Here is a 19,844-nt window from a genome sequence, read left to right on the forward strand (position 1 = left end):
ATAATTTAATTTTGATACCCCGCCTTATATGTTTATGCTGCCATAATGAGCACGTAACATAAGGCTAGGGTATATTTGGTCCTGATGAATGCTGAGCTGAGGGTAAGCTCATAGCAAGAAACATGTCGACCTTATAGGACATTAGGTTCTAATTAGCTCAACCTACATATGTCCGACGTTTCACTATGGTTTTTAACTGAGTCAGAGCCACCCCTGTATTAAAATTCTGGTTTGGGGAGTGGTTCTTACTCCTTTTTAACTGAGCACTTTCTTTCTTTACTACGTAGTTTTTTTCACGTATTTTCTACAAGGACCCAATGAAGACAATGGCAACCAATATATTCAGTTGGTGCCTGAGGGTTCTTCTTTTTCTCCATAACTCACTTGTCTGGGTGTAATACTTCCCTTACAGGATTGTGGTAGTTATTTACTCCTTATTATCTTCACTTCTGTATATAATAGGTTTTGCGTATTACAGTTGTTATTAGTACTCTTTCGTTGTTTTTGATAATTGACTTGCAAGGGGTATAAGAGTAACTTATCGACCCTTTCTCTCTTGTTGTTGTGGTCCCTGTTCCCTAATGTCTCTCACAAAGGAATGCATATACAAATATTTCAAACATACCTTACTCAAATTTGCAACATTCTTTCCCTAGGTAGGAAAGAGGGCCAGAGACAATACATGGATGGCTTGGAACAATCAAATGAAATATGGTGTCAATTTACTTTCTGAAGGGCCACCTCCAAGGAGCATCAACCTGTAATTTAACTTGTGTGTCCCTGGTGGAGTACAGGCGTAGTAGTACAAATCATTAAACACTGACCCAAATGGCTGAGAAAGTAAATCTTTAGTATTACACTTTCTCAATACTTTTGACTACATCAAGCATTAATTGTGCTGTCCACTATAGAAAAAAATTGTGCTGTCCACAATACAGAAAGACATATACAGTGCAATACAACGTAAATTGTGATGGACTAATACAGGTTTACAAAACACAGATACATAAAGGTTACAATTACTTAAGGTTATCAACTGTCTTAGTTAAGGAGCAGTGAGCCGACCAAATCAAGTGTGCCTAGTCGGCTGACAGGCACCGGAAGAAACATAACAGAAGAAATAAAAATCAAGGCTGTCCAACCCTTTCCCAGTCCTGATGAAGACCCGCCCCAGATGCACGTAGTCAGCGCATCACCACTAGGGTCGAAACGTCGACGTACCATGCTATAGATCCAACTGTACAAAGTCGGATAGGAACAAAAGAAATCATTTTGCCTAATGACTTGTGTTGACAGTTGATAACCTTAAATAATTGTAACCTTTATGTATCTGTGTTTCGTAAACCTGTATTAGACCATCACAATTTACGTTATATTGCACTGTATACGTCTTTCTGTATTGTGAACAGCACAATTAATGCTTGATGTAGTCAAAAGTATTGAGAAAGTGTAATACTAAAGATTTACTTTCTCAGCCATTTGATTAGTACTACTACGTCTGTACCCCAACAGAGGGACACAAGTTAGATTACAGGTTGAAATACCTTATTTAAGTGTATTTTTCCTCCCAACAGAACCATTATTGTTTGTCTAATTACCCGCCCAGGTTCTGAGGGTTACAGGGTCACCCCATTATTTTTAATGACCTCCAAGGAGCAGGCAGGTTCAGGCACGGGACAAATCACCGAATAGCCTGCTCCCCTCCTTTCCGTTATCTTTAGCAGGTCACGATTTTAACACAGGCACGGTGATCTAGGAAGTATACCAGATGCTCTCGGACTATCGTAAAGTGCAATGTACTAATTTTGTTAGCTATAGACGTCTGAACTAAGGTCAAATCGACGTAAAATACTGCTGTGTGTTCTGCTCATGTATTAAGTGTGTATGATCACGCCTGATACCTCCCTCACAAGCAGTGCTGTGAGAAATTAGGGTAGTAACTTCCCCTTTAAATGTGTTTGTTTGCACGGAAAATACCCAAACTCACAAACATTGAATAAATACTAGCAAAATGTTAAATCCAGTCTTGAGACTTCTTTAAATGTTGCATATGGGACTAAAGTGTGTAAAAGCACCTATATTTCGCACACTGAGGCATCAATAAAGTGTTTACTCTACAGTGATACTTTTGGGTAAAGGTTGGGGGTGCCGGGACTACAATCCATTATTTCTCCTTCCCAAATCTGTAATTTAATAACATTTCTTCTCACCTCCTTACTTATCCCGAACTGTCTCCATCCTCCTTTATTTCATCTCTTGACTTCCTTCTATTGTCTCCTTTCTGGAAGCCCTTCTCTTACTTGCATGATAATTACATTAACTTCTTCTCATTAACTTCTTCTCTTTACTAATTTCTTGATCAATCACACTAAATGTATCCGCTCTCCCTGTTTCTGTCAGTTTTTTTTTTATATTCTTCCATTCTAACTTTACTATTATCCCGTTCTTCATTTTTGCAAGTGATCAGAAACTACTTTTGTCTCTGGTCTTTCTCTTCGTGCTTATTTAAACCCGCCAAACTACTGTTCTCATGTCGGTTTTCTAAATTTGTCCCTTCATCTTTCTTCATCCCTCCGTGTGTGTGTGTATATGTGTATATATATATATATATATATATATATATATATATATATATATATTTTTTTTTTTATTTTTTTTTTTTTATTATATGCTCCTACATTTTTTCGTTCCTTTTCACCAGTCATTTCTCCATTCCCTCCTCTTTTCCTTCCATTAACAGAATGCAGAACATTGCAAAGCGTTGCTGCGTTTAAAACATTTGGGCCGGCTACAAAGTCATATCAGAGACTGGAGCTTAATCTCCATTTAAGTCATACTGATCTTTTGCCCTGTTAAAAAGTCAAATCAAGACCAGTGTTAATATTTATTTTAATGTGCACATAAAACAAAAGCATATGTGTTCTTAAAACTACAGTAAGCCAACGGTAGAGTGAGATATTTTACCTAGTCTAGTCAACAACAATTTGAGAAATCTTCTACTAATACCATCCCCCGTATGTTTGGAAAGGAAGACTAGATGGAGGGTCGTCTTTCTTCAGCATCACCGTAAAAAGTAGCTTCCATTAAACCTTACAGCCCAAAACCGGAGTAGAGTTTAGTTATTCATTTGCCCCTGGGCGTTTCAAAAAGTGCCCCTTTGTTAACAGATGTTGAGAACATATGTTGCACAAATAGCATTAGCTATAGGCAGACATCTGAAAGCAAAAGCCCAACAGTTATGCCATCTAGTCCTGAAGACTTTGCATTATCAATTCGTGACATGTGCGCTACATTGCCCAAAAGCAAAAGAGTTCAACAGCATATTTGCTACTTGATAGGTCATCATATGTCAAGTGAAACAACGCCAATGCGAACAACACACTTGACAATCTGTAAATGAGAAGCACTGGGCAGCAAACATGGTGTGCTACCCACAAGCATCATCTAGTAATGGCAATACATATAATCAAGAAACTGTTTGCCCCTGACAGTAAGACACACATAAAAAGCATACCATAAAATAAAATCTGAGAAAACACGCTTCGACAAAAGTTAACAGAGAACTTTTGCCGGATGAACTTTTCCTCAGTCATACATATAAAGAGGCATACAAGTAACTAGAGCACATCACATGAAATTGACACAACAGGGTCGCCTCCGCTCTCATGCTCACCGCTGTCCACGCGACTCTTCTCATGGCGAGCGCGCAATGCTTCGATCTCGGTCTGTTGGTCTGAGAGGAACCGCTCGAGCTTGCCCTGCACCCCTTTGGGTAACTTGGCGAGCTCAGCGCGCTCCAGGACCTGCTGCAGCACAGCCGCCATTTTTGCTTGAAACCGGACAGGAAGTAAACTGCAGTGAGCGGGAGGAACAGAAATAAGCTAGTACGCTGCGTGTCAACGAAGTTGAGGGTGCACCGCTGTACCATGGGAATTGTAGTGTGCTCTGCGCTCTACTGGAGCCGGTGTTCTAACTATATTTCCACCCCCGTCGTTTTGTACACCCCCTACGTCAGAGTGGTGTCGATTCATGCAGGTTCTGCCTGTCTATTCGTGCTTCCCCGTCTGGCTGCACACCCTACGAGTGTCACTCACTGTGCGCATGCGTGCTTTGGTTTATTGATTTTATTTATGCGTTTTTCTGGGTCTATTGATAGTACACCGGCCTGTCACACTCGTGATGGACTATGAGTTTGACAGTTCACCTTGCGGCGACAGAGTGATAGATATAGGATGCAAGGCAAGGCATTCCAAACAAATGTATGAATACGTCATTGGAGCGCGTTTGTAATGCTATCAATTTCAAAATGAAATACATTTCCAAACCTCAAAATGTGCTACTGTTCTGAAAAGAGCACCTGATAATGCAAGACAGAGTTTTTTGTCATTCAACATTTTGTTAAACATTCTTTTTGCAGTTTATATGGTGCTAATTAGGTATTGGAGCGCTTTATTTAACACCAGTTACGACGCACAAGGACATATTCATTTTTGTATATATGCACGGGTAAAGTAAGTTATTTGCGCAGAATCGCAGGATGTTGGGCCGACGCCGAGATTCGAACCTGGTTCCTCACTTTCAAAGTCGGCAAATCCGGGCTTTACACCACATCTTCTTCTCCATCAAAACTGCTAGCGCTCATAAAAAATTACATCGCAAGTTAAAACGTACAGTTTATGTACGTTAATGTATTCTTTCGGAAAGTTTCACTGACAGCTGTATTTAAAGATGGCGATCTTGCATGCACCACTTTGAGGGAGTTTTCTCTTACAGACTATGAGACGGAGGTATAGTTTATTTATCAATGGAATTGAGAATGGTTTACCAGTTCCCTCTGATGTACGAAAAAAAGAGCAACAACTTTAGCGAGAAGCAATCTCCATCTAAAACAACCAGTACGCATGCTAGTAAGGTAGCTTCTACTGCTGTAAAATTACTTTCATCATTCCAACGTGGCCGCAGCCTTTAAGGGCGTGAAATTGATGTTGCGCAGGCCCTTTTCTATGTTAGTGGTGGGTTGGTAGTGACAACTCAGCCATGCTTAGAGTGGTGGCAAATGGTGAGTATTGGATTTATGGCAGTGGGATAAGTTTTGTGTGCTAATTGTATACACGAGCGCACTATCTTTTAATTGAGGTTTTCTCGTGGGGGCGATTTCTAAGGTTTTGTGTCTTACATTTTGCACCTGTGTTAGCGACTCGTTTAACAGCTGCTAATGTTATCCCACTTATTGTTCCTTGTTTCTTCGATGCTGAAATGTTAGGAGACTGATCTCCTACCGTTGTTGGATTTCATCTATGCAGACGTACTGCCAAGTAGTCAGATTACTTAATTGTGACATTTGCATAGCTTCAGTGTGTGTATGATTGGCATTCAGTAGCCGAATGTCACAAAGGACCGTCCACAATATACATTTTACTCTGGCCACTTCTTCGATTAACGATGCCAGAAGTGTACATGCACTTCACACAGAGGCTCAACTAGATCTTAACGTCGATGGTCAGTGGGGAAACGGGGAGGGGGAGATGGGTGGTGGTCCAGTATTAAACAGTGATGGTGGGGCTACAGTTTCGCACACGTTTGGGAGGTCCGGGTTTAATGTGCTAATGCATGGAAAAGGCATATGTGCATGCCTGCTCTTTCCTGTTTTAACACATTAGCATTAAAGCCTGCTCTTTTATCTCCCACAATGCATTTTCTTGACACACCGCACACTGTTGGAGTTCAGAGAGTGTACATCAGACCGGCAAGCATCCGATGCCTGCAAGATGGTTGGTACCAAACGAGTCCTATGCCTGTCTGACGAAGTAGTGTAGCAAGGATGCCATTGTCCCAGGTGCAAGCAGGGGAAATGGCCACCTTGAATGCTGGTATGGTAGTAAATACAGCAATTATCAGGGTTCAGTGAACCCCTCAGGGCTCTGGGCTCCGGTGCCATGCCACTGCTCCTGCTCCACCAAAGGTAGCTGTGTCCCAGGTCTGATGCATAGAATAGAAAGCACTGAAGGCTTACTTGAAAAGTGTCTTATCTGATTAAAAGGACCATGAACTTCATATTGAGAAGTCGCTTCCAAGGAATTAGTAGTGTGTGGGAGGAATTCATTTTTTTCTAGCTGACACGTCAATAATTTTCAATTCTATTAATGATACAGAGGCAAGGAGTATGTTTCTCTTATCTTTACTTCCAAATTTCAGCAGCCAGTCACTTTAAAATAAACAAAACTACATTACCCATTTACCCCTGTATGTCATATATCACATGCTCAATTTTAGGCGAGCAACTCCATGCCACCATTTTGTGTCCTCTTGCTTTGAAGCATAAGATTATAAGTACAGAACACTCCAACGGGAAACAAAGTAATAGTCGCCAAAGTCCAAATCAATCCAAACATGGACTCAACAGATTCCACATGATCCAATAGGGATGTCTAACAACAAGTCAGGGCCAGCGACAGATCCCTGAACTGTACCTTCAGGGGCGAAGAAGGCAATGAGCCGTACACATGGCGTAATGAGCTCCTAAAAACAGAGATTTCAATTCCAGCTTCCACTAGCAACCTTCTCATCCACCTGACTAACGTAGCTCAGGAGAAGCAAAACCTGTTGCACACTTAAGAGGGAGTTTCAAACAAAAAGGGATGTTTCAATGTACATAAAGTTCATAGGTAATGGACGAAGGATTGGACCATAAGTGTTTCAGATTTTCTTTATTTGATCCCAGAAAGCCAGCCGACACGTGTTTCGTCGCAAGAAAACACACTTTTCCGCGACTCCTCAGGGCTGTTGGTCAATGTTTTGTAACCAAAGGTCGCGTTGCCGGTGATAATTCCGACCCGGCTCCGCTCGAGACCGGGGTTGACACTGTCTGTAGGGTGGGGTTCACAATCTTCAATGAGGTTTCTCACATTAGTGGTGATGATTCTTTACTCAGTGGTGACGCTGAGTGTAGTGTAGTCTCTGGGCTTGAGAGCCCGGGAAGATATTGCTGTTTTCTAGTCGTGAGGAGGGTAGTTTCACAAATTCCGTAGTAGAAAGGAAAGGTCCCCGTAGTGCGGGGAAACGATGCGCAGAGGTAACGCTCAGGAAACAGTCTTGTACCGGGTGCGGTACGAGACTGTTTCCTGAGCGTTACCTCTAAACATCCCTTTTTGTTCGAAACTCCCTTTTAAGTGTGCAACAGATTTTGCTTCTACTGTATGTAGTGTGTCCTCCAGGCACATTTTGAGGGGTTTCCGGGAATTGCCCCTTACCTGCATGCACCTTCTGCCTGACAGCGTTCTATTGTACGTCAACCCAAGCAGTGCGCCCAGTATTTCCCTCACACCTAAAACCCTGTTCTTGGCCTATAACGTAGCTGAGGACACTGGTCTAAAAGGTTTTTGTAAAGCAATGAGCAGTTGGCCACCAGACTCCCGTCTCACACCACTAGTAGAAGCCTCATAGTATTTTAAACATTCACCAACACATCACTGAGTATTATCTAGAAAAATCGGGCAGGTTACTGACCTGGTATTAGATTTGTTACGAGTGACCGTGAATGTACCAACTTTTGGGGAAAAAACTCTGCTTACCAAATCCAAAGCACGAACATCGGATACCCTCTTACATGATATTAGACATAACAGCATAGTGAACTTAGCCAAAACCTGTTTGCCTGACAAATATCTGTTTGCCGGACATTGTTCCAGGAATCTGAGGACAACATTCACATCTCAAATGGATGAGCACTTGGGTCTTGGATGATTGGCCATACGAATGCCCCTCATTAATTTGCAGACTAAAGGGTGTTTACCCACCGGTTTACCTTCGACCGGGAGATGTCCTGCGGAAATCACAGACCTGAAATTATTCACATTCCTGTTTTACAAACCAGAAGAAGCCAGATTAGAAAGGTAATTTATCAGCATGCAACACTTTGCCCCCGGGGGATCAACACCCTTTTCGTTGCACCAAGCACACCATCTCCAAGCTGAGGTATAACGTTTGTGGGTGCTACTTGCTCACGCTTGTCTGATGAAAACAGCAGCTTGTTGCAAAATGCATGGGGTATACTATCTTTCCCTGAAACCATCAAAGTCATCAACTTGAGTTGACCCAACAGGACTAAAGGATGACAGAATTTCTCTGGGTCCAAAAGTAGACCCAGACAGGTCGGAAGTTGAACCAGAGGAGCACTCACTAGAGACCAGACCTGGAGAAGCACATCAGTAGCTTGTGCTTCCCGATCTGGTTGCCAACTGAAAAACATTGCAAGCTGACAATTGAGGCGAGATACAAACAAGTCCACTCTGCACAGCCGCCGCAATTTGTGAAGATGCTGGAACAAGAAGGTGGTTCAGCTTCCAGTTACTGAAATTCTGTTAATTCCAATCGGCTAGCGCGTTGCTCTTGCCTGGGAGATATTCCGCTGTGATAGAGAGAGATGTGATGACTGAGACAGAAATACCAGAAATCCTTTGCAATCTCAACTAGTAGGCAGGACTTTGCTCCCCCCCAGTTTATTGATGTATCAAACAGCTGAGATGTTGTCCATCCTCAGCAATACGCAACAATCTGTCTTGAAGAGAGAAAGACTTCTGATGGCGAATGAGTCCACCAGGAGTTCCAGGCAATTGAAATGGAGATTCAGCTACATTTCTGACTAACGGCCGCCTGCCAAAAGTGTTCCGCAATCACCCCCCAATTGCTGGCATCCAACTCTATCACTACTTCTGGGGAGGTGCCAAAGATTGCTCTGCCATTCCAGGACTCTATGTGCTCCAACCATCACATTATCTCTGTCCTGGCTTTGTCTGAAAGGGGGACCAGTTCCATGTAAAAGAGGCCCTTCATTAAATGTTGGATTTTTAGCCTCTGAAGGGCTCTGTAGTGGAGGGAACCTGGAAAAATGAACTGGGCCGAGGAGGCTAGAAAGCCCACAATCCTGGTGATCGACCCCAAGGATACAGTCTGTCTGCACAATGCAGACCTTAATTCCTTCTTGATGTTGTGAATATTCTGGAAGGGAAGATCAATTGTGTTTGGACCGAGTCTATCTGAAATTCCATACTTTCCATCTGTTGTGCAGGAGACAATACTGACTGTTCGTTGACTAAAAAACCCACACTCTGCAGAAGCTGAATCTTCCAAGAAAGGTGAATCTTGAGTGTCCTGAGGATACTGAGCCATCAAAAGTAGGTCACCGTGATACACAATCAGATGGATTCCTCAAACGCCGAGTGACTCCACCACCAGTGTCATCAGTTTGGTAAAGCACCAAGGGGCTGATGAGAGGCCAAAGAGAAGGGACGTGAAATCCAGACATTGACCCCATCGCAGGATTTGCAGAAATCTCCTGTGAGGCAGGAAAATGGGCACAGTAAGGTAGGCATCTTTCAGGTCCAGCTGGACCATCCAGTCGCCTTCCTGTAGAATATCCCTTATCAAATGAATGCCCTCCATATTGAAATGTCTGTATAATATCCAGATGTTGAAATCTTTCAGATTGAGAACAAATCGGTATCCGCCCCCTTTCTTTTCGACTGAAAACATGGGGCTTATGAACCCCTTGGGGTGAGGTACTGAAAGACAAATTGCCCTCTTTTCTAACAGAGTTTGAATTTCTGAGTCTATAAAGGACTGCTTTGTTTGGGAAAAATACATTTTGTTTTGTGGGCCAAATTAAACTAGTGTGTCGTAAAATTCTAGTTTGAAGCCTATAATGGTCTCTGAGACCCATGGGTCCAGGGTAATCTGCCTCTAGTTGTCTGGGAACAAGTCCACTCTCCTCTCCCCAAGGTCTCCCCTGAAAAAGGAATAATTCTCACCACTACTAAGGGTTCCATTATTTAAGAAAAAGCGTCAGGGTGGCAGCGGTTTTCATTATCTCGCCGCTTCTCTATGGAATGCCCTTCCACTTTCCTTAAGACAGAGTGATACTCTTCTCACTTTTAGACAAACATTTAAAACATGGCTGTTTAGACAAGCCTATTCTTAAATAGGTGGAACATGTGCCATTGCACTACTGTACTTTTAGGTGTTCTGTTGTGTTCCCACAATTTCCGATAGCACCATGAAGCGTACGTGCGCTGAATAAATAACATTTAACATAACATAACAGAATATCCTGCGTCTAGGGTCGCTCCTTGTTGTCCTCGTCCGTTGCCACGGCGGAAGCAGGGACGGCCATCTCTGGAGCATGTGAGATAGAAGGTGGGTCCCGTTTGTTCTCATACCAGCCACCTGAACACCTGGAATAGTACCCTTGTTGAGAGCCTTGAAAGGAGCTCGTCACTGCCAAAAAGGCTTCTCCTGAACACTATTTTAGAGTGACATTTGGGCCTCATCAAGAGTGGAGAAAGGGGAGCAAACTCGGGTTAGCCCTTTAACAAACAGGCTTCTGAACAGCAAACTTTCGCCCACTGAACCAGCTTCTGAGGTGGCCAAATTGTTAAGCTTGGGGTCTGTCCACATGAGGATAGATCTCCGATGTTCTGTGGAGATAGCACAGTTGGTGTTTCCTAACTGGCAAAAGGCTCTCTGCGCCCAGCCTACTAGGACATCAGGATCCATTGGGGAGGTGGAATCTTAAACTTGGTATGCCAGCTCGAGTATCTTTGTCAAGGGGCCAGACATGTCCAGGAACTCATCCTGGCAATTATGCCACTCCTGGTCGAGGCCATTCTTTGGGTCCTTTGCATAATATTGTCTACTTCTGTTGTATCTGCGAATTTACCCCCATGTCTGGACGAGGATATTCTGCTCAAAGGCGAGCACGGACAACTTTATCGAAGCTCTGGTGGAGGTGTGACTGAACATATTACTCAACCTTCGGTGGAGGAGCCCAATTCGATGCCCTCGGGTGAATGATTTCTGTGGGCTCAAAGGTAAGTACTCGAGAGGTCTTGCAGGAAGAATGTTTCTTCTTACTGGGACCAGGTTTATCTCCTTAATCGCTGTCATCAGAATACAGTGATGAATCTGACCATCTGGGTATCGGCGTAGGAGGAGCTGGATGAGTGAGAGGGCTTTCCCTGATGGGGTGCACAATAATCATGTTTGGTGATTCTCTTACGGCACAGTTCTCAAATGTATCTGCATGTACATCTTGATGGGCCGTTCCTTTGGTCTTTCCTTTTTTTGAAGAGGGACAGTTTTGTTTCCTGCTAGAGGGATCAAGGGTTGCCAGCCCTGCTGATGTGCATAATCACGTAAAGGTGAGGTAATGGGACTCCGTGCCCAGATGAGGACCTTATTATCTGATTGCTGCACACTGCTATCAAGTGCATCTACCAAATCCTGCTCCAACTGGTTAACAGCATCATCAGGGTAATACTCCACATTAGCCTCATAAGGTTCACATTGTCCCATTCCCTTGATGAGATATAGTAGTTTAACAGAAAGATCAAGTGAGAAAAGGGGGAGTGTAGCCCCTGGTAGGCGAAAATACTCAGCCTCAGATCAGGTGTGGAGGGAGCTGCCTGGAAAAACACTCTAGGCCAAACCTGAGTTTATTTATATAACCTTTTGCTGTTTTTATCAGGCAGGGCGTAAGGGGACAATTAAATCAACCACCGTGCTAATTAAGAGGGACATGCAATATACAGAACTACTGCAAGCGCTCTGAAAATTCCTCTGAGCATCTGGTGGTAATTTGCACATGCATGCTGTGGTGCTGATGCAGGCAATAGACATAGGACTTCACTCGTTCTAGACAAGTGTAGTCCACTCCCCGAACCCACTCGACTGAGGCTTATACCAGCGTCGGAGACTACCGGTCTACACGCTGCCACAAATATGAAAGATGTGGGAGGTTGCAGGCATTGCCCTGTCGCGTTGCTGTGCGCGCAAGCAGACAACACAGCAATGAGTGGAAGCATCACAATCGGCCTCGCAGTGCCGCAATTGCAGTCAGCGAAGATCATAAAAGACAGGCACACGGCGCTGTAGTAGTGCAGCACATGTATTGACAAGTAACTAACAGTAAGCACCAACCATAAAAATTACAAGGTACTTATCTGTCTGCGAAGCAGCAAAGAAAGAGGACACAAAATGGTGGCATCTACTCTTATAGGGGTTGGTCACCTATGATTGGAACATGTGATATGTGGTGTACAGGGGTAAATGAGTGATGTCGTTTTGTTTATTTTAAAGTGAAAGGCTGCTGAAATTTGGTAATAAAGAAAAGAGAAGCATAATCGGAGCCTCCGGGCCTGACAGAGAATCACCTAATGTGCCCAAGAAAGTCCTCCCACAGACATTGAGAAGTAGACCTGAGATGTGAAGATTAAACTAGGATGAAGAAATGTGTGGGGAGCTTCTATCTGGCTGTCACAAAATTACGGAGGCACGCCAGCAGCTCAAAAGGAAGGGTTATCCACAGAGAATACGCTGGATAAACTTTCACAAGGTAAAATTATGCATGTATTGGTATTTCTGAAGTATGGACCTAACCCAAGAGCAACAGAGCGTTTCACATTATGGGAGGTGATGGGAAATGATGCAAGATTGTATTCATCAAGATGTTGCCTAAATCTTTTTGTTACAGTCACTTACAGTAGTAGCTCACACATTTAAATTTTAAGCGCATCGTGCCAGATTCCCAAAGGAAGACGTACACTTTTGTGCAAGATTACGATTGTTTGCTATTCACAAGGGGATTTACGAGTAGTATCTTTACGAGTGCGGAGTCTCCACACGTAAAAAGATAGGATAGTCCTAACATTTTTAAGTGCGGAGACTGCAGTCTTAAAGATACTACTCCAAAATCCCTTTGTGAATAGCAAACAATTGTAAACTTACATGAGAGTGTAAGTTTACCTTTGTGGAACATGCCCACAGTGATGCAGTGATTTCCCACAACTGCAGAACTTTCAGTCAGTGCTAAGCTGGATTCAAACCAAGGTCATCAGATCGACAGCTTGCCATTTCAATAGAAAATAGTTGTCGGTAAACGACAGTGCACTATCACCTCATGCTTTAGTAATATATTTATCAAAAAAGAGTTTGGAAAGATGACTTGAGAAATATTCCTGTCCCCACCCAGATGGCAATCTTATTAGTGAACTAAGAGGCAAGTCAGGGTTTATGTTTGCCCTGTAAGTGGGTTATATTCTTATTATGCATGAAGCAAACATTGAGTGCATTAAAACAAGCCAAAAAAGTTGTTTGTAGAGTAGAAATGCTGAACTAAAATACTGGAAGGTCCTCTCATATGTGATAAAGAAGAAAAAGGTGGTCTGCAAAATAAAATATTTGCCTAGGATGACATAAAGAGATCAATTCACGGGTCAAATACATTGCAGTTAGGTCGAGCAGATTATTAAAGTTACTAGACCTACAGGTGTAGTAATATGTTTATGATTTTTCGACGCCTGTATATCACTGCTTTTCATGCAATACAAGCACCAAAACGTGAAATACATGCTTTTTTCCCCGAAGATTTAATGACTTCTCAATAAACTTAAAATGGCTATGCACCGCTGTGAGAGGAGTGAGGCAATATCGTACATTACACCTAAACAGCCAGTTCTCATTTTGTTAGGTATGGGTTAATTTTCTTATAAAAATGCACACTTATGCCTAAGTCAAACTTGTTTCTCTCCAACTGAAAGAAGGTTGGATGAAAACGCACAGATTTAAATGTGTGCACACTGGAACAGAAATTCATCATGTGAAGTAGTGAAGGAGCTGAAGTCATGGAAAAATAAAATGTATTCGTGTTTCGGTGAGCATAGGCAGCATAGGATACCTCTGTAGGATTAGATTGAGATAGCCAGGAGACCTGAGAGTAGACAGTGTGTACATGTCCAAAACTCTGCTGCACTCCTTTCAATGGGCTCCAGTTTCTCCCACCGGTGCACAACACCTGCACCCTCAGCCGGTGTGGACCTCATATTCCTTCACCTGAACAGGTGCCTGATTCTTTCTCGCAGGAAGAAGGAACGTATAGGTAGGAGTATAAGCGGGCATGCAGAGCTTTTGCCCTCTGAGGCGACCATGATTTGAGGGCACTATGATTGGAGCTCATACATTAACGATTAGCGCACATGCACTAACGGAGGATCCAGTGACGCAAACCCAGCACAAAATATTTGTTCATCTGGACCTAATGTGAGAGAGTAAGTCACATTTTTTTTTACAAAATGGGCTGAACTCTTAATCAATATAACCCCACCACCACTTTCATATATGACTACCAGCCACTGACACTAATACTAACCGACAAGATGTGGCCTAACAGACTGAGCTGCTGACTTTGAAAATGGGGAACAAGGTTTGAATACCAGCGTCAGGTCACCATCCTGTGATCGTGGGCAAATCATTTAATCTCCATATGCCTAAAAAAAAATATGATTTGGAATGTAATCTGGTGCTCATGTAAAGCACCCTGATACATTTGCCCCCCACTCCAACCCTTCCATGAAAGATGATATTTACAGAAAAGTCTGGTCACTCCATTTAAAAAACCTTTTTTTTTAGCATTTACTTAGCGCTTATTACCAATCACATGGGTAGTAAACACTAAATAAATGCAAATACAAATCAAGACAATTTGTGATTTCTCCCTTGTTTGCTTGAAAGCACAGGAAGATGAAAGAGAGTACCTTTGAAGTGCAGACGCAGTTTCTCATGCCAGCGTTAATGGGCAAGCAGTGTCTCTCTTTAAAACAATGGTGATCAGTAAAGCATGCTGCCTTGCGCAGCTAGAACACTTACTGTGTGGTTTTTGTCTTGGATGTTGTGATTCACCTGTGACCACTAGGACACTGGAGAAGCAAGATGAGCTGAAGGTGTTGGTTGAAGAAAAGAGATTGTTTGTTCTGACTCTCTCTTCTCCAGCCCTACTGCTGCAGGCCTGTAGCCCAGGTACGGTACACGACTGGGGAAAGGGGGGGGGGGCTGAATCCCTTTCTGCCCAGTGGGCATTGCCTGCCTGACTTCACTTGAGCAATGTTGGAGGTTACTTCACCGAACTGCACACCTGTAATTCTGCTGCATGAGGCAGTAACTAATTTTACTATACCTAGCGTGACCATGCAGGCGATTTGCTGGGTCGTGCCTACCTTTTTCACCATCTGGCAAGGCAAACTGGAGTACTTTAAAGCACGTCCTCATTGTCAGAGTGGGTCATCTGAACTTAGGAGGCGAGTTTTCATGTATTCCAGTGCAGCATTATTTAGCAACCCATGACAGAATGCAATTTAGTTAACACAGAGGACACAGTTTGGGAAAGTTGCATCTAATTCCATTAGTTCCTCTCTGTCTGCATTTCATATTTTGGTGAATACTGATTCTGTGCCTAACCATCAACGTACAATTGTAGTCCTAGCTTTGTTTGTGGAATTTCCCAGTTTTTATGGGTTGTCTTGAAAGCGCAGCTGTAACCAGACAGTTATGTGAGCATCACTAAGGAGGGCCTTTGGGTCCGCCCACATGTTGGGAGCCAGCAGAATACATGTTTTGATTGGGCAGAAATTGCATGCTTCCACAAAAAGTGCTTGCACTCCACACCGGTATAATCATTTTGTTCAGTTATCCTTTTGCCTAAGCTTGAACTTTCATGAGCACACACATGGCATCTGTGTGCTATTAAAGTGTCATTGATATCAAGATAATTTATGTTGTTTTTCACTGGCATCAACACAGAAGGCAGTAGGGCAATCGTTAACCTACATAGATTTGTAGGTCTGGCTTGACAGTGCAACTGTCTCCCAGTGTCAGCCGGTAATTTTAGGAGGGGGGCGGACGAGACACACACACATACGTATACTTAACAGCCATGCATTTCCACACGCGCACACACACATCCATTCACAACACTCATTACCAAATATTCATACATAAATGCAGGCACGCACCAAACATTAATTAAAAAAAAATCACACTTACCTGTAGCTCTGCCTCGGAGTTCCCAGGAGGCTTGGGACTGCTGCCTTTCCTCATTGGCTGACCTAAGGTTAGCGAATGAGGGAAGGCAGCCCAACGTCATCACAGAGTGGGATGGGTTCGGTGATACTGCTGACCCCACCCCACTCTTTGATGAAGCGTCACTGTTTGACACTCGACCCTAGGCGTTTCATGGCTTAAATCTGAAGCACCCAGGTGTGAGGCAATGAGTGTCACTTCCCCTTGTCACAAGGGAGAGGGCCTTGAGGTCCTTTGCTAAGCTGAGGAGCCCACGCCCACAAGAGCTGTGACTTCCTCAGCCCAGCAAAGTTCAATTCAGGCAGCCAGGAGCTTGGATATTTAGCTCATTTCTAGCTCCTTGCTGCCTGACCTGAAAATGAACTGTGTCTGTCAGGCCGACTTTTCCTCAGCCTGACAGACACTGTTCTAAGGGGCAAAAGATGAATGGGTGTGGCCCAGATGGACCGGCCGCGGCTGCTGTCTCCTGACCTTTTAACCTACGCCAATATTATTCTACAGTTCTTTGCTTCAACACAAATCCACATCTATTCCCATTCTGTTTATTTGTAAGGCTTTACTTTGCCATGCAACATTCCTTTAAAGCCAAACCTAGTCACATTAATGCTAGTTGCCCCCTACTGCAAGGAACGATAAAAAGAAGTCACACTGTATTTTGTCTGATCAGTGTTGCAAATGCATCACTAAACAGAACTTTGTGCATCACATGGGCGTTGTTACTGGGTTCCATTCATAAACTCTACTGTACTCCATCAAGTCTCTCTTGCTCATGTTTCCTTCCTCACTCCACACCACACAGGTCCCTCAAGCTTGACTTATTTCTAATCAAGACTGATCTAATTATAAATCAATATGTATTTTGCACAACCCACTAAAAGCCGAATCTAATTGTGCTGTGCAAGGCATACTCTCTCATATTTATAATAGCTCCGCTCCCGCCTCCCTACCTCTGCTGCCGCCCGTCCGCGACCCAACCGCGACCAGCGGCAGGAACCTTGGTTCTCCTAGACCCTACCAATACGACTCAACCACCCTCCACGCTCTCAATCTCGGAAGACACACCGACTGCGCAAGATCCTCGCCGAACACCACTTATGAGCAGTTCTCGTGCAGACATTGCCGCAGAGCATTCACCATCGACATAGCTCCCACAACCGCCGAAGGCCCGCCTGATGCACACGCCACTGAAACCTTGACTTGCATCCTTCTCAACGTGTGCTCCCTGCACTAACACACCACAGAAATCTGGGATCTGATCGACATCATCTCGCCCGATGTCACCTTCTTCACGGAAGTCTGGACCTATGGCACCTCCGGCCTGACATCGCCACGGCTCTCCCCGGCGACAAGATCCAGAGAAGGACCGCCCGCACTGCCCAGGAGGAGGACTCGCCCTCGCACACAAGACCCCCCTCCAACTCTCCACATCCAGAACGAGTGACCCCCACTCCAACACAGAACACATCAACTTCCAGATCCAGACCAGCCCCAGGGCCACGCTACGCGGCACCCTCATCTACAGACCACCAAGACCAGGCACCCCGCCCACAACTACCATTGCCGAGCTCACCGCACCGCACCCCACGCCATCACCTCCACGGACTACATTCTACTCGGGGACCTGAACTTCCACCTCGACAACAACAACGACCCCGACTACACCACTCTCCTCGCCAACCTCTCAGCAGCCTTCAACACCGTCTCACATCGCACGCACGCAGCCAGACTGCACGACGCGGGGATACAAGAAGCCGCACTTGACTAGATCCAATCCTTCCTCTCCAGGAGAGCCCAGAGGGTTTGACTCCCTCACTTCCTCTCCGAACCCACGGAAATCAACTGCGGAGTACCCCAGGGATCATCACTCAGCCTCACGCTCTTGAACATCTACATGGCCCCCCTCGCTGCCATCGTCAGACAGCATGGGCTCAGCATCGTATCCTACGCCGACACACCCAGCTCATACTCCCACTCACAAAGAATCCCGAAGACACCAGATTCTGCTTCCAGGAAGGAATGAAGAACGCGGCAGCCTGGATGAAAGATGGCTGCTTGAAGCTCAACTCACAGAAAACCGAGGTCCTTATCCTCGGACCCTGCACCTCTGGGACAACACCTGGTGGCCCTCTGCCCTCGAGGACCCACCCTCCCATACAGACCACTTTCGGAACCTCGGCATCCTCCTTGACTCCTCCCACTCCATGAACCGCCAGATCAATGCCATCGCTTCCACTAGTTTCAACTGTCTTCGCATCCTCCGTAAGATCCCCCCGACTGCAGAAAGACCGTCACCCGCGCACTCATAACCAGCAGACTGGACTACGGCAACGCCCTCTATGCTGAATTAACAGAACTCTTCTACACAAACTCCAAACCATCCAGAACACTGTAGCCAGCCTTGTCCTCGGGACACCGCATCACGAGCACATGACCCAAAACCTACGAGGACTCCACTGGCTCCCCATCGAGAAGAGGGTCGCCTTCAAACTCCTCACCCACAAAACCCTCAACATCGGACCCAAATACCTCAATGAGAGAGTATCCTTCCACGTACCCAAGATGAAACTCCGATCCGCCGACCTCTCCCTGGCAGAGGTCATCCACAGAAACAGAACCGGTGGGAGAACTTTCTCCTACATCACAGCCAAGACCTGGAACGAGCTCCCCATGAACATCAGACGCTCCCTGACCCTGCAAACGTTGAGGTACAACCTCAAAACATGGCTCTTCAACTAATCCGGAGCCGCTCCACCCCCCCCCCCCCCTCCCGCCAAACCCTCCCCCATTCCCCCCAAGCACCTTGAGACCCTCACGGGTGAGTAGCGTGCTATACAAACCGTTGATTGATTGATATAGGCTGCTTGCATGCCCGGTGAGCCATCTCTGCATGACACTCTCAGCTTATATATTCATTTAGATTTAGTCAGTATTTGACGCAATGGTAATCGGAGAGAACACTGTTTATTTCTTGCTACCACGTGGCTGACATACTGGGAGGCAAGCAACTCCCTTTTGGAAGGTAAAATAGGATCCTAGGAGTTCACGTATAGAAGTTTATGTCACCAACAAGAATAAAAACCAGGAAAAGTATGTTTAAAAAGGCAAAGGTAATCTTAATATTATATGCTACAGACTTTGCAGTAATATGCATGTTGGAAATTCAAATAACTGTCCAGCGACACATTTTGTAAGAAGTGTATGAAAAAGGGGCATTTTTAACTCATTTGTAAGGGTTTTAGAATCAGATCTATATATTATGAAATTGATGCAGAATTTAAGTTGGATCCTAATTTTGTGGTGGGTGTGGGGCACAAAGGGGATGCAAGGGTATTCCAAATTGCCTGATTTCACTTGATGGTGCACAAGTACAGATGATGGTGACCATCATTCTAACATGACCACACCAGGAAGAGTTGGGGATTAGGTTGAGTCAAGAGTTGATTCACCAGTTTATGTTGTTTATCCTAGCAGTAATGAAGTATGTTATAATGATCATGTTGAGACTGCTACTTATATTTTGAGCCTAACGAAAGACTTCAAGGACGTTTTTTCTGTTACCGAAGGTCAATAGAAGGGGATTGAGCATCACATCAGATTGAAAGATGGGGCTTTGCCTGTATGACATAAAGTTTGTAGGGTGCCATTGTCTGACAGGGAAAAGTTAAACGAAAACTTTCACGATCTGTATAAGAAGGGTGTTGAAGAACCAATTGAATCTTCACCCTGGGTGGGCCCTGTGGTACTAAGTGGTCAGGGGAACTTCATTTATAGAGGGCTTATATAGTCTTAACAATGTCATATGGATTGATAGGTACCCATTACCGAATATGTACAAAATGATTTTGACCGTGAGCGGTGCAGCTGCATAAACAACTTTAGATCTTGCTAATGCTTGTAACTAGAGAAGAGAATTTACAGCCCAGGGTGCTTCTTCATGC

At 44.4% G+C, this 19,844-nt stretch overlaps 2 protein-coding genes across 4 annotated transcripts in view; one reads left to right on the forward strand and one right to left on the reverse strand.

Moving 5' to 3' along the window:
• Positions 1-4,060, reverse strand: part of TPR (translocated promoter region, nuclear basket protein) — a 684,526-nt gene extending 680,466 nt beyond the window's left edge. For both annotated transcript variants that reach the window (XM_086956072.1, XM_086956065.1), the window contains exon 1: positions 3,674-4,060. In XM_086956072.1, the coding sequence (XP_086812198.1) occupies positions 3,674-3,824 (151 nt within the window). In that variant the 5' untranslated portion in view covers positions 3,825-4,060. The remainder of the gene's footprint in view (positions 1-3,673) is intronic.
• Positions 4,061-4,984: 924 nt separating this feature from the next.
• ODR4 (odr-4 GPCR localization factor homolog) overlaps positions 4,985-19,844 on the forward strand; it is a 238,097-nt gene continuing 223,237 nt past the window's right edge. For both annotated transcript variants that reach the window (XM_086956110.1, XM_086956106.1), the window contains exon 1: positions 4,985-5,059. The gene's annotated coding sequence lies outside the window, so the exon portion shown is untranslated. The remainder of the gene's footprint in view (positions 5,060-19,844) is intronic.

The sequence above is a fragment of the Lissotriton vulgaris genome, chromosome 1_1 (genome assembly GCF_964263255.1).
Source record: "Lissotriton vulgaris chromosome 1_1, aLisVul1.2, whole genome shotgun sequence".
Taxonomy (NCBI): domain Eukaryota; kingdom Metazoa; phylum Chordata; class Amphibia; order Caudata; family Salamandridae; genus Lissotriton; species Lissotriton vulgaris.